The 15,387-nt window shown below is 53.2% G+C and overlaps 1 protein-coding gene across 1 annotated transcript in view; it reads right to left on the minus strand.

Annotated features, from left to right (window-relative positions):
* The window catches only part of TNXB (tenascin XB), a 58,702-nt gene extending 44,157 nt beyond the window's left edge, over positions 1-14,545 (minus strand). The window contains 5 exon segments of the mRNA XM_037519442.2: positions 2,609-2,724; positions 3,175-4,146; positions 4,149-5,006; positions 5,368-5,778; positions 14,299-14,545. Of these exon segments, the coding sequence (XP_037375339.1) occupies positions 2,609-2,724; positions 3,175-4,146; positions 4,149-5,006; positions 5,368-5,767 (2,346 nt within the window). The 5' untranslated portion in view covers positions 5,768-5,778; positions 14,299-14,545.
* Between the last annotated feature and the right edge of the window lie 842 nt (positions 14,546-15,387).

Raw genomic sequence — 15,387 nt, forward strand, 5'->3', positions numbered from 1 at the left:
CTCGCAGGTGATGCTGATGATACAAGTCCAGGAAATACACTTTGAGAACTACTGAATCAGAATGATATTGCCACGTATGCAGGGAGAGGGGAATGTTCCTCTTCTGTGTTCTGAAAATTGTTCCAACAACTAGGTGTGTCCCTTGGCCAGGAATAGCAGAGTTGGGCTTTGAGAGAGAAATGCTTCTGGAAAAGCAGAGGGGTAAGGTAGAGACAAGCTTCTAGGAAGAGACTGAGAGACTGTGGCCAGAGGACAGCCAGCTACTGAATGTACCCCGTGCCAACAGAAAAGGACAGAGAATGCGGGCCAAGGTCACAGGCACAACTCCAGGGGCCAGCCACGGGAAGCATGGCCGGAGGGCCAGTAGCATAGGCTGACTCAGAGTCCAGGAGAGGTATCTGGGGACCAATTTTACAGGAGCTTTTTCCACATCCGGGCTCAGAGAGAACCCAGAATGTGAGAGAGGTCCGTGCAGATGAGCAGAGAGCATGGCCAACCTGGCACAGGCCACTCTGCTGCCGACCCACACAGCGAGGGAGGAAGCGACGGGCCTCAGCTGGGAAACTGCATCTCTTGAGAACACCCGAGGATGGGTCTGTATTTACTGAGAGCAGGAGGCGATGCCGCTCTGCACGCTCCTTCCATCTCAAGTGTTTGTTTTCATTCTTCTTACCCTGAAGTTTCTTAGAAAAGTTTCTTTTCAAAGTCCCACCCTCTCAAGATTAGAACCATGTAAATAACATACACAAGAGGAGAGTGGGAGACACTTTAAAATGTTAACAGTGCTTGTTTTAGTGTGAAGCAGCCAAGAATTATTTGTTTTTCTTTTCTCTGGCTGCCAAATTCTTGTCTTGTGATTAAATTATTTTTATAGCAAAAAAAAAAAAAAAAAGTCTTCTTTAAACAGATGAAAAAACCGGAGCTATCTAGGTTGTGCAGCAAAGCAGGGATTTCTGCCTCTGCTTCTTCCAGAGAATGAGGAGACAGACAATCCTGGGGTCTGCCTGGGGTGTGATAAGACTTAGAATGATGGGGCCAGTGGGGGTGGGGAGATGACAGCCAGCTCCTCTGAGCTGTCCCTTCTGTCCTAGATTCTTCCTAGGGTGTAGGCCTTAGGAATTTATTTTTCCAGAGTCCTGCTAGGCAGAGAAGAGGATGACATGGTTATCCATTCATGACATTTGTGGGACAGTGTGGGAAAACATGACTTGAACAGTAGAAATGTCAGATGACTTGGAGCTGGGAGGCCAGACACATCATAAAAGTTCAAACTGCATAAAGGAAGGTCTCCAACAACAGGCCACGAGGCTTTGTCCTTAGGGTACCCCCCAAATATTTTAAGAGCGAGTTGGAAAGAGACAAAGATATAATATTTTGCAATGCACTGACAACATAGAAGTGAGAGATCCAGTTCACAGACTCAGGATTATTGCAACAGCCTAGACAGCTTGGCCCAAACCAAAAAAGATAACATTGCACAGAGCCAAACACAAAGGCTTATATTTAGGCTAAGAAAGCTTATACAGTTGAATGTCATTTTTTTCCCTTCTTTTTTCCCCCTTCTTTCTTTCTTTTTCCTTGTTTATCATGTCTAAAGTTTCCACACTCATCCTATATGACTATTATAATAGTCATTAAAAAATAAATGTGGCCAAAACAGCTAATAGTTTGTGTGACCATAAGTTAATATATGTCAAGTATGGGGCCTCCCGGTGGCCTAAGGGTTAAGTCTCAGCACTATCACCACTATGGCCTGCGTTCACTTTGGCCAGAGAGCAAACCCATATATGGCGCAGCAGACCTCTCCTGTCTGGCCTATTGCTCTCCTCAGCAGTGTATTTCAGTAGATCCACCTGTTCTGCTCCCCATTCTGTCTCTGGTGAATCCTCTCACTCTCCCTCCCCTGAACCTCTGGACTGTATCCCAGTTCTTCCATGCAAAAATAACTAAATAAAATCTTTTTAAAAAAAAATGCATCAAGTCTGAGAAAAGTGCCAGTGTATTAGCCACAAAACAACTGGGTTCCTCTCTGGCCCCATGTTTTTGGAGGCACATGCCAAAAAACAGAAGGCACTAGAGGAGGGACCCCAGGGTGTGAAGGATTCAGGAATGAAGTCTTTGGAGAAAGGGGTGAAGAAACCAATGGGTTTTGCCTGGAGAGAATGAAGGGTGACACGATGACTTGATGATCTCTAAATAATCGAAAGCCTGAGGTGTAGGGTGGAAGGGAAGCAATCTCTGCTGATGAAGGCCCAGCTAGGGCCAATGGATAATGTTAAAATAGGGCAGATTGTTGTTGCTGGATTCAGCAACAGCAAGAAGAACTGACAGTGATGACCAGCGATGGGCTGGACAGCCTCAGGAAGCACTGTGCTCACTGACACCAGAGGTGTTCCAGCAAGTGAAATAATTATTTCAGGAGCTGCTACAAAGGTCCTCTGTGTCCTGTGTGGGGCAGGATGAGAAGGCCCTCATAGGAGCTTCAGGAAGTCAGCCATCTGGACTCAACCACTGGTTTCCTGGAACTTCCCAGCATGAGAGACACCCCTTCTCTACCCCCACCACCCCTCACCCTGTCCACTCATCCCCTCCTGAGCTTGGCTCTCACCGTGGGGATGAACTGAATTTCATAGGCATCCACAGGTCCAGGAGCCCGGGTCCACTCTGTCCGAACAGTCGTCTCCTCCAGGAGGTGCATCCTCATGCCTTCAATGGCTGGGATCTCTGCCCAGGAGAGAAGCTGGTTAGCCTTTCACCCCTATTGCACCCCCATCACAAACACCCTGTTCAGGGCCACACTGAGAGATCCATGGAGTTTCCACACCTTTCTGGAAGTGGGGCAAAGTTGGTAGAGGCCTGAACAGGCCCTGTGTCCCCTTCACCTTTCCTCATCTCCAGAAACAGAACCTCGAAAAGCAGTTGAAGGGTGCCCCTCAGCTCCTCAGAGCCTGCTCATCAGAGGTCTGAAAGTGGGGTATGTGTGGGGTGGGGAGTGGGGGGGTGGGGGGGCAGTTCTTCTGCTCCTGGCAGACACTGTCTCTCTGGTTCCTCTGACTACCCCTGCCCCTATAGCGATCTCTCCCTGCTCTTCCTGCAGGTCCCTGCTTTCCTAGGCCTTAGGCCTTCCCACGACTCGGTTCCCAGACCAGCATATTGGGAAAGGCTGCCACTCACCTTCCCTGCAGTCCTCCCCTGCGTAGCCTTCTTTGCAAACGCAGCGGCCTTCACGACACTCTCCGCGGCCATGGCAGTCCCCTGGGCAGGTCTGGATGGCACAATCGGGGCCTCGGAAGCCCTCCACGCATACACACTGGCCAGCTCGGCACAGCTCCCGTGGCCCACAGCCCCCAGGGCAGGCGCTGGCGGGCTGCTCTTCCTGCCCGCAGTCCTCGCCGCTGTAGCCCACGTAGCACACGCACACTCCCTGCACGCAGCGCCCGCGGCCCCGGCAGTCCGACGGGCAGGTGCGGGTGGCACAGGCCGGGCCGGTGTAGCCTAAGTCACAAACGCAGCGCCCGTCCTCGCAGCGGCCACGCCCGTGGCAGTTGGAAGGGCAAGTCCGGAGCCCGCAGTCCTCTCCGGCATAGCCCTCCCAGCAGGCGCACACGCCGTCCTGGCACACGCCGCGCTGGTGGCAGTCCCGCGGGCAGCGCCTCGCGCCGCAGTCCTCGCCCTCATAGCCCTCGTCGCACACGCAGCGCCCGTCCAGGCACTGCCCGCGGCCCAGGCAACCGCGAGGGCAGCTGCGCAGGCCGCAGTTCTCGCCCGTGTACCCCGCGTCGCACGCGCACACCCCATCCTCGCAGCGGCCGTGGCCGCGGCAGTCCCCGGGACACCGACGGCTGCCGCAGTCCTCGCCCGTGAAGCCCGGGTTGCACACGCAGCGGCCGTCCACGCAGCGCCCGCGCCGCCGGCAGTCCCCGGGGCAGGCGCGCGTGCCGCAGTCCCGGCCGGTGTACCCGGGCCAGCACACGCAGCGGCCGCTCTCGCACCGGCCGCGGCCGCTGCAGTCCCCGGGGCAGGTGCGCGCGCTGCAGTCCTCGCCGCTGTAGCCCGCGTTGCACACGCACACGCCGTTCTCGCAGCGCCCGCGGCCCAGGCAGTCGCGGGGACAGGCGCGCGCGCCGCAGTCGGGCCCGCTGTACCCGGCCAGCACACGCAGCGGCCGTCCTCGCAGCGCCCGCGCTGGTTGCAGTCGCCCGGGCAGCTGCGCACGCTGCAGTCCTCGCCGCTGTAGCCCGCATCGCAGATGCACTCGCCGTCCTCGCAGCGCCCGCGCTGGCTGCAGTCGCGCGGGCAGGTGCGCGTGCTGCAGTCCTCGCCGGCGTACCCGGGCCAGCACACGCAGCGGCCGTCCACGCAGCGCCCACCCTCGCCACAGTCCCAGCGGCAGCTCCGCGAGCCGCAGTCCTCGCCCGTGTAGCCGGGGTCGCACACGCAGCGCCCGTCCTCGCAGCGCCCCTTCTGGCTGCAGCCCCGGGGGCAGCTCCTCACCCCACAGTCCTCGCCTGTGTAGCCGGGGTTGCACACGCAGCGCCCATTCTCGCAGCGCCCCCTTTGGTTGCAACCGCGAGGACAGCTCTTCACCCCACAGTCCTCGCCCGTGTAGCCGGGGTTGCACACGCAGCGCCCGTCCTCGCAGCGCCCCCTCTGTCTGCAGCCCCGAGGGCAGGAGCGCACGCTGCAGTCGTCACCTGAGAAGCCCGCCCGGCACACGCACACGCCCTGCACGCAGCGCCCGCGGCCGTTGCAGTCCCCGGGGCAGGAGGGCCAGCCACAACTGGGGCCGGCGTAGCCAGGGAAGCACACGCAGCGACCGTCGACGCAACGACCCTGATCGTTGCAATCATCCGGGCAGGACCCGGAGGGTGGGGTGGACGGCGGCGCCTCGGCATCCATCGGCTCAGAGCAGGTGGGTCCACCCCATCCTGGCTCGCAGGAGCAGGCGCAGCGGCTGAGGTCAAACTTGCCATGGAGACTGCAGAGGCTGCGCACGTCTGTCTGGCCTGGAGTAAGAGGGAGAGCCCAGCCTGAGCTTCTCTGGAGGGGAGACTGAGCCCTGTAGCACTCTCTGAGTCAGCCCCTTCAGCAGGGCCAACTTCCTTTCACGAGGCCATCTTAGCTTCCAGATGCTCCTTGTCAACATATGTGACCTGCCAGGATTCTAGCATAGGCTTGGGGTGGGGAGTGCGGTGGCCACTGGCCAGGGGGCTCCTCTCAAAGTTGTGCCCTGCGCTGCACTCACCGCCCTTTAGGGTGAGGAAGGGCTGTCTTTTTCTAATCCACACCCAGGTTTTAAGGATTAGAGATGCCCACCCAGCTGTTCCACCTTCTTTTCCCATACCCCTCCTGCGACCACCTGCTCACCTGTGCCAGCCTGGGCTGCAGCAGGACAACATCCCCCATTGCACTGCTCCTTGAGCCCTTTCACCAGCTCCTCCAGGATCTCTAGCCGGACCCTCAGGGCATGCACCTCTGACGCAGGGACAGGGGGCTCAGTGCCCGGGGGACAGCCACAGCCAGCTGAAGAGGGCAGGTTAATGCGGTGGGTAAACACCACTTGCTTCTCCCCTCCTTCCACAGTGTGCTCGTAAAGCTGAGAAGAGGGTCTTCCCTCTCCTGGCTCTGTTGTGCGGCCCCCTGGCTGGGGAGGGGGCCGAGGGCCTGGGCGAGTCACATTGGACCGTGGAGAGAAGGGGCCTGCTCTGACTGTGCCCAGCAACACCAGGAGGGCCAGGTTGGAGGTTAGTGAACCCTGGGCGGGCATCCTTCAGGAGGCTGCAGGGAGAGAGGGTACGTGTGAGAGCAGCTTCAGAGAGAAGGAAATAAAATAGACCCACCGCCTCCACCTTCCCCAACAGGTTGGTAGGTTGGTCCTACCAACCACAACCAAGCTACCCAACTCACATGTGTGTAAAAATCCTCATTCAGCCCAACCTAAAGGGATGTCCTGCTTGGGCAGATTTGGTCTCTGCCTCACTTTCTGATGTCATGTGGTTATTTACCCTGATCTCCCTTTCTTCCTACTCTAACCAAACCCATCCTGTCTGTTCCACAGTCACTGTAAGCTTCCATGAGCCCAAGGGCCTTTGCAGTGAATATTCCCTTTGTCAAGCATGCACTTCACTCACCTGTGGAAGGTGGGCTCCTGCTTTTTCAAATCTTAATTCACGTGCCAAGGATGCCCATAGGCCTTGCTTTATGCTCAGTGCGCTCTTCCATTATTACTCTATCATAATATCTTGCCATGTCCTTTGCAGCATTTACTGTTGCCCAAATTATCTATTTGTTATTTTTCTGTCTGCCTGCGCCTGGCTCATGGGGCCGATCCACCACATTTATGTCGAATGGACTGATAGATGAACCTCTCAGGCCAATCCTTCTGCTAGCACCTGGGCCCCAGCTCCTATTGTCTTCTCAGAAAACTTGTGGTATAGATTTCTCTCTCTCTCTCTCTCTCTCTCTCTCTCTCTCTCTCTCTCTCTCTCTCTCTCTCTCTCTCTCTCTCTCTCTCTCTCTCTCTCTCTCCCTTTCTCTCGCTCTCGCTCTCCCCCCCCTCATTTTCAACTATATCCTTCCCATTACTTTCTATATGAGCTCAAACAGCTCCCATTTGAACAGCAACTCCTCTTTCTCAGAACTTACATTTCAAAATATCAAAACTTATCATAAACATGGGCTTCCCTGGTGGCGCAAGGGGTTAAGTCTCAGCACTATGAAGCAATCAGCACTAATCATGCACTATGAAGCAATCAGCAGCCTCTACAGCACGAGTTCAATCCCCAGCCTTCCCGGGACCAACACACATGGCACAGCAGACCTCTCCTGTCTCACCCACTGCTCCCCTCAGCAGTGTATTTTGTCAGTCTGCCTGTTCTGTTCCCCACTCTGTCTCTGGTGAATCCTCTCACCCCCCATACCTCTGGCCCATACCCCAGTTCTTGTATGCCTAAATAAATAAATCTAAAAAAAAAAAAACTTACAAAGGTGCAAGGATGACAGGTAGAACAGAAGAGTGCCCAGAAATAGACCACACGTGTGCAGTCACCTGATTAATGACCAGGTTGCTACTGCAAATGGATAGGCTTTTTGATTAATGGTGCTGAGTAAATTGTAGCTTTACAAGGAAAAGCTACTTGTCCACATATTGAAATTTATTTGAAATGAATCTAATGGATCTAACTGAAAAATAAAGTAATAGCTTTCAGAACAATATCTTATAGGAGAAAATCTTTATGACCTTGGAGTAAGGGAAGATTTCTTAAAACTTAACCATGGAAAATTTAGCCATAAAATATTTCACATGAAACTTAACCATAGGGCCTCCCTGGTGGCACAAGGGGTTAAGCACTGCACTATGAAGCAATCAGCAGCCTCTGCAGCATGAGTTCAATCCCCAGCCTGCCCGGGAGCAACACACATGGCACAGCAGACCTCTCCTGTCTCTCCTGCTGCTCCCCTCAGCAGTGTATTTCAGTCAATCTGCCTGTTCTGTTCCCTGCTCTGTCTATGGTGAATCCTCTTACCCCCACATCTCTGGCCTGTATCCCAGCTCTTGTATGCATAAATAAATAAATCTTAAAAAAATTAAAAAATAAAATGGCAAATGGTATTAAACAATATTTTAAAAAAAAAAACTTAACCATAAAGGGTCTCCTTGGTGGCTCAGGGGTTAAAATCTCAGTGCTATCAAGCTATTGCCAGCCACTGCAGCATGAGTTCGATCCCTAGCCAGGGAGCTACCCACATGGTGCAGCAGACCTCTCCCGTCTTGCCCACTGCTCACCTCAGCAGTGTATTTCAGTAGATCTGCCTGTTCTGTGCCCCACTCTGTCTCTCAGAGTGAACCCTCTCACCCACACACCTTTGGCCTACACCCCAGTTCTTGCATACATAAATACATTTTTTAAAAAATCTTTAAAACTTAACCATAAAAAGAGATTGACATATTGGTCTACATTGGACTTCATTAAAGTGGGTAACTTCTGGTCATTAAAAGACACTGTAAGAGAATAAGAAGGCAAGCTATATGTGTGTGTGTACACACATATATACACATATACATATGTATATGTACATATCTGACATATAGAGGAGATATGTGATATATATGTATATGTATATATAGGGGAGGGGGAGATCAAGAGAGGAGGAGAAAGAGGAGAGGATTAAAATCTAAAATAAAGAAATACTTCAAAACAAAACAATAGACACAATGCAGGCAACCCATTTTTTTTTAATTGGAAAAAGACTTAAATAGATATTCCAGAAAAGACTTTGTCCAAAGATCCAATAAGCAAATGGAAAGATGTGTAACATCACTAGTGATTAAGAAAATGCAAATTAACATCACAATGAGATACCATCAACTATCCACCAAAATGGCTGAAGTAACTGGGGCTGTCGTTGCTCCATACTGGCAAGAATGTGAAAAGACTAAAACACTCATCTATTGCAAGCAGGAGTATAAGTTAGCGCAATCATTTTGGAAAACTGTGGCAGCGTCTACAAGCATATAGCCTGCAACATGGCAATTTTGCTTCTTGGTAAATATCCAACAGAAATGACTGTATATGTCCTCCAAAGACATGTGTGTGAGATTTATTTACATTATCCAAAACTGGAAACAATTCAATTGTCCATTAATAGTAGAACAGAGGGCCTCCCAGGTGGTGCAAGGGGTTAAGATGCAACCTGTGAAGCTGTCCACAGCCACTGCAGCACAAGTTTGATCCCCGGCCAGGGAGCTACCCAATGATGCAGCAGACCTCTCCTGCCTCGCCCGCTGCTCCCCTCAGCAGTGTATTTCAGTCAGTCTGCCTGTTCTGCTCCCCACTCTGCCTCTGGTGAATCCTCTCACCCACATACACTTCTGGCCCTCACCTCCGTTCTTAAATAAATAAATAAGGGTGTCCCTGGTGGCACAAGGGGTTAAGACACAACCTTTGAAGCTGTCCGCAGCCACTGCAGCATGAGTTCAATCGCCAGCCAGGGAGCTACCCACATGGTGCAGCAGACCTCTCCTGTCTCGCCCACTGCTCCCCTCAGCAGTGTATTTTAGTAGATCTTCCTGTTCTGCTCCCCACTCTGTCTCTGGTGACTCCTCTACCCCCCTGTACCTCTGGCCTACATACCAGTTCTTGTACACATAAATAAAAAAAATAAATCTAAAAGAAAAGATTTAGCTGTATTTGCTGTGTCCGTTTCCCCATATCCCAGGCATGTCTTAGTTCACTCCCATTTAGCTTCCCCACTTCCTTTCAACCCACCAACAACCCTCCCTAAGGTCTCCCAGTGATCTCAATGACACAAAAATTAAGAGATATTTCCCTTTGCCTTACTTGATCACTCAGAATCACTGGACACTGTTGATGACATCCTCCATTTAAATAGATTCTGTACTTGCGCTGTTGATATGATAGCCTGGAGAGACACGAGGCTCTTGAAGACTTGACATGTGACTAGAGTGACCAAGGAACTGAATTTCATTCAGTACTTTTTCAAAGCTCCCCAGCTCCTGCTGCAATGGGCAGGCACAATTGAGACCCACTGCCCTGGTCACCCACCTAGGTACCTTCATCCAAACCCACAACATTAATTTCCAAACGACACCCCAGCTTCAGCATGTGTGAAACGTAACTCGTAATCATCTTTGCATTACCCCAACTCCGTGTTCTTTATTGCAGCTCATGGCCTTACCATTCATCCAGCTTTACAAGCCAGAAACCTAACAGCTCATGCCATGCCACCCTATTCAATCATATATACCAATATTTTCTTGTTAACTTATCCCTTTTATCATCATAGGCCAAGCTACCATCTACCATTTGCTTGACAGCTGCAGTAACCTGCTAGCTGGTCCATCTGCTTCTACTTTTGCGCCTTACAGTCTCACAGACATAATGGAGGTCCCCCACCCCCTAAAAATTCCTCAGTGTCTCCCTTCTGGATTCTCTTGGAAAACTGGTCGGGTCTCTACTGTCCTCTCCCGCCTCATCTCCCTCCCACTGTCCCCTCCAGTCTGGGGCCTTCTTTAAAGTCTCTCCCCCTTGTATATGCTGTTCCTGCTATGTGGAACACCCTTCCCTTTTCTCTCGGCTCCTCATCCCTCAGGTCTCAGCCTGCACCACTTCCTCAGGGAGCTTTCCTGGCCAGGTCAGGTCCCCCCTCATGCCATGTCACAGTACAATGAGATCTCGTTTGTAGGATTTATAACTCTTTGTATCATATATTTATTTGTGGGGATTTTTTGTTACTTTCTTGCCCACACTCAATCTGGCCAGCTAGAGTGTAAGGCCTGGGCCTCCCTGGTGGTGCAAGGGGTTAAGCACAGCACAGCACTGTGAGCTATCTGCAGCCTCTGCAGCACAGGTTGGATGCCCTACCCGCCAGGAAACAATGCATGTGGCTAAGCAGACCTCTCCTGTTTCACCCACTGCTACCCTCAGGAGCGTATCTCAGTCAATCCGCCTGTTCTGTTCCCTACTCTGTCTCTGGTGTATCTTCTTACCACCACCACCCCTCCCCCGCACATCTGGCCTGTACCCCAGTTCCTATATGCATAAATAAATAAATCTTTTAAAAAAAATAGAGTAAGTTCTATGGGAGCTGGCAGGGCACTTGTTTTTTCTTGGCTGTTGTATCCTTGAATCTACCACATGGTAGGTCCTTAATAAATACGTATTGGCTCTATGAGTAAATCAAAGTTTCAAGTTTAGGCCAGGACTGAACTTTCATCATGACTAGAAGCAAGGACAAGATCAAGGTCAGGGCTAGGACCACGGACAGTGTCTGGGGCTGGATATCTGTTAGAAGCAGTAGCTGGGGCAGAAGGGGAGCCAGCGGCAGGTCAGGTGTGGATCCTGGCGGGGTCAGGTGGCAACAGCACTTTGGAAAACTGCTCTGTAGAAGCTACTGAATCTACACATGCAAACCCTAAGTGTCACTAACTCTGCTGCTAGGACTATACCCACCCCAGCAGGACTACTCACAAAAGCCTCAGTAGAATAGATTGCATGAAGCATGGCTTGTTCAGCGGCGACATGAAATAACACAGTGAGATCAAACTATAACCATATGCAGTAACATGACGAATCTTGCTGATATGGGCTTGAGCCAAAGAAGCCAGACACAAGAGAGAACATGCCGTAAAGTTCTATTTATATGAAGCGTGAGGAGAAACGATGTTAATTTGCAGTGTTATAAGTCACAATGTGGTGCTCTTGGAAGTAGTGACCAAAGGTATTCTGGGGTGCTCAGAATATTCTGTTTCTTGACGTGGGTGGTGGTTACAGTTGTGTTTATCTGTGGAATCCATCGAGGCAAGGACTGGGGAGCATAGAAAGAGGAAAAGTAATGGGGTGCTCAAGGTGAGCCAGGAGAGGGGGCTACAGTAAACAAAGGAGTGTGGAGGGGATGAGCCAGGTGTGGGTTCAGGTGAAGCGTCAAGGAGAGAGGTCAGCAGGTGGCAGCTCTTCCAGAGGCTGGAGAGGAGAAGGAACGCAGACCAGTGAGCAGGGGCCTCCCCTCCCCTCAACACATACACATTTCCTGACTCTCCTAAATTTCCCTCGTATGAGTCAGAGAAAAGGGAGTTTTCAGGGCTACCAGTCATCACACCCCCTGCCAACCCACAAGACAGGAGGTGACAATAGGGACAGTGCTTTTCCCTCCTGAGAGGCACCTTGCCTCAGGAAGCCCAGGCAGAGAGGCCTGGCATGCAGGCAGTTGCCTCCCCTGGACCTTTCTGCCCTTCTCTCATCTTGGGGTACCAGGTGGGCTCTCACCTACCCTCAAATCCTTTTACCCTATGTCCAAGGCCTTGAAAATCACAGGGTGCATGCATGCACAAGTACATGGACGCATACGAATATACCTGCGTGTGGTCATCCACAAATACAACTGTAACAGCCTTGTACACACACACACACACACACACACACACACACACACACACACTCATCCAGATAAGCCTGCATCTTTGCATTTATATAAGCAGGAGGGGCACAATCTCCCCTTCCCGTTTCCTACTCACTCCATCCTTGAGGGATAAGACAGCTGATTTCTCCTCAGCTCGGAGGGCAGTTGTATGAGTCAAAGAACATCGTTCGTGCCTCTCTGGTGGCGCAAGGGGTTAAGCACAGCACTATGAAGCTATCCACAGTTTCTGCGGCATTAATTCGATCCCTGGCCAATCAGGGAGCTACCACATGACAAGCAGACCTCTCCTGTCTTGTCCACTGCTCCCCTCAGCAGTGTATTTCAGTAGATCCGCCTGTTCTGTTCCCCACTGTCTCTGGTGAATCCTCTCCCCACCCCCGCATCTCTCCTGTACCCCAGTTCTTGTATGCATAAATAAATAAATCTTAAAAAAAAAAAAAAAGAACTTAGTTCAAGTGAGGGGAGCCAAACAGGAGGCCCTTCTCCAAGGGGTAGCAGAGGACACACACTGTCACCACCCATAGAGACATTTAGGATTTATCCAGTTGTCCAGAACCTTCTCCCCATGTGGATCCTGAATCTTTCCCCATGTGGTAGGGGGAGAAGAGTCTCTGCAGTGGGAAGGAGCAAAGCTGGTTGAGAAGAGAGGAGTAGTCCCCATAGGTCTCACCTACAGAGCCCCCCTCCCGACCCCCCTTTCCTGCTCTATCACAACCCCACTTCCAACCCTTGGAGGAGTTCTGTTCTCTCAGCTCTAGGGAAGCAAAGAACTTGGGTGTCTCTCATGTTTCCCTCTCACAACCCCCCTCCAGTCCCGGGCTATGTCTGGATGCCTTTCTGTTGGGGGTGTGGCCTCATTGGCATCGTCCCCACAGTTGAAGGGCTGGCAGGGGTGGGGGGCATCTTCCCAAGCTGTGACTCAGCTTGCGGGGTATTCATGTTGAGGCCAACTTTGACACTTTGCTCATCAGGGACGGTAGGTCCCAAGTGGAGGGGAGAGGGGCTGGCTTCCATGAGGGATGTTTCAGGGAATGGGGGGGGGTGATCCCACACCCTTGTTTCCTCCGCCTCTCATTTCTCCCTCCCCCAGCTGAATCTGGAAATGAGGGGTGAAGGCAGAAGGATTCCAGGGGTGTAAGAGGAAGGAGGGCGATGAGGCGGCTTCAGGTATTGGGTTGGAACCTGGTGGCAAGGAGGTGCCAGGGAGGAGCAAGTTGGGGAATCCAAATGCCCCTTTTTCTGGGAAATGGGTCAGGTGGATGGAAAAATTAAGAGAAAGGATTTCCAGGCCCCCCAGCGCGAAAGGGTCACGGGGCAGCGGGAGACAGGAAGGCAGGTCTGGTCCTGCACTGAGTGGCCAGGACTCAGGGGAAGGAAGTTGAAGAAATGAGGTGCTGGGCCCCCAGGGATTGGAAGGCAGGGCCAGGAGAAGAGGGGAAGGGACCGCGGATCCGGGAAGTGGGCGGGACTGGAAGCGGACAGCCGGCAGCTGTGGTGTTTCCGAGTTGTTTCCCAGTAGTTTCTCTCAATTCCATTTCCAGTTGTTTCCAAGCCATTAAATTCTTTCCAGTAGAGATAAGGGACCCGCCCACCCCACCCGGGGCGTGTCACGTGTATTGGGGGGGTGTTCAGATGGACAGAAGCAGGGGGAGCCTCGGAGGGGGACGGCGTGAAGACGGAGCTCCTGTGACCCTGGAGGCATCTGTCTCCCAGCCACCCCGGCCCTTCCGAACCGTGAGTCATGGGGGCAGAGCGCTCTGCCAAGAACGAGGTTTGGGATCCTCTCCGGGGCTCTGCGCCCTTCCTGGACCCCGGAGTCCCGACTCTGTCCCATTTAAGCCTTTCCTCAAAGCTCGAGACCCGCGACCTCCTTCGCAGGTCCTGCAACCCATGCTCTGTCATCTGAGGTTCCCCATCTAGGTGCTTAAAGGCGCTCCCGCCGACACCTCCTGGAGCTGTGGTTCCAGCAGAGTACTTGGGGATCCCCCAGCACTCTCCGCCTCAGGTTCGGTTGCCCACCAGCTCAGGCAGCCCCGGCTTCTTTAAGTCTCAGCATCTTGGAAGCCAGAGCTCCAGCTCACCTATTCCCACTGCCACCTGACCCTATGCAAACCCCCCATCCTCACACCCACCCCACCCCACCTCGCAGGGTCCCTGCCTCCCCGACACACCCTCCGCAGCGAGCCTAGCCGGCGGTGCATGGTGCATGCTCCTACTTCCTCTGCCCCAGCAGAAAGTCCTTGTGCTGGGACTTTCTCCGAGAACTCTCCTGCCACACCTCTGCCTGGGTTTTGGGGAGAGGCAAACACCCCACCTCTCCCGGCTCTCCCTCCTGTCTCTCAGAACTCAGTTCCTTACCTGGGCAAAGAGTGGCTGCAGCACCTCTGCACCTGCTCTGTCCCCGACCTCTGCAGGGGGCTTCTCAGGGCAGGGCAGGGCGGGCTCCTCTTGCAGCCCTGGACTCCCTGCAGGTCCCCCGGCTTGCTCCCTGCTGCAGGGGTTCACTGAGCTGAGACTCAGACCAACTGTCGATCTTACAGCGACAGTGAGGAGGAGGGAGCCTCAGCGAGCAGGGGGAGGAGAAGGGGAGGACCGGCATGAGTTAGGGAGGGGGAGAGGAGATAGGGCAGGTCTCCCCACCCCTCCTGCCCCTCCCAGCACCATCATCACGTACCTCCCCTCGTCTCCTCCTGCCTCTCCCCTACCCCCTCCCTGTCTGGAAACACTGAATCCCACAATATACTCATCTCGCCCCTCCATCCCTGGTCCTACCTCCCAGGCCTTTCCTCACCCCATTTTCACTCAACTTCTCCACCCTAATTTTTGCCCAACTTGACACCCCCCCATCCCTCGCCATTTCTCCTTGCCTCCCACCATTTGCCTACCTGTTGCTCCTGCTTTCTGACTTGTTTTCTCCTTCCTCCCAACACCTTCCCCATGGCCAGCGCCTCTCCCCATGCTGCCTCTGCACCCTCCCTCCCACACTCCCCAGCCAAGCTTGTCCCACCTGTCTTGCCCAGCACCCCTCTTTGGTCCCCCCACCAATTTTCTCCTTACAGTGGGGGGAGGGTGCACAGAAGGAAGGAAACCTCCCTCCCAAGCCTGAATCCCTCTCCAGCTATGGGGCTTTTCAGGGGCTCCCTGTCCCTACCCGCTCCCCTGCCCAGTCCATGCACCTCTTTGGCTTGCTCCACTCCGTCCCTGCGCTGCCTCTCCCGCCCGGGCTGCCCAGCGCCTGTCCCCAGCTGGGGATCACGACCGCCTTTTCCTTCTCCCACCTCAGCAAATTCCTTGAGAAGTGGCAGACGAGGCTTGGGCACTGGCTGGGCCAGGACTTGACTGAGCAGCAGGACGTGTCAGATTCAGAAGGAAGCTGGTTTCAGCAGAGACAGGGAAGGCAGGGGGAAGACAGGGGGAAAGTTTCACGTGAAGAGCAGGAGGCAGATA

Source organism: Talpa occidentalis, unplaced genomic scaffold, assembly GCF_014898055.3.
Source record: "Talpa occidentalis isolate TD23 unplaced genomic scaffold, MPIMG_talOcc4v2.1 talOcc4.2, whole genome shotgun sequence".
Taxonomy (NCBI): domain Eukaryota; kingdom Metazoa; phylum Chordata; class Mammalia; order Eulipotyphla; family Talpidae; genus Talpa; species Talpa occidentalis.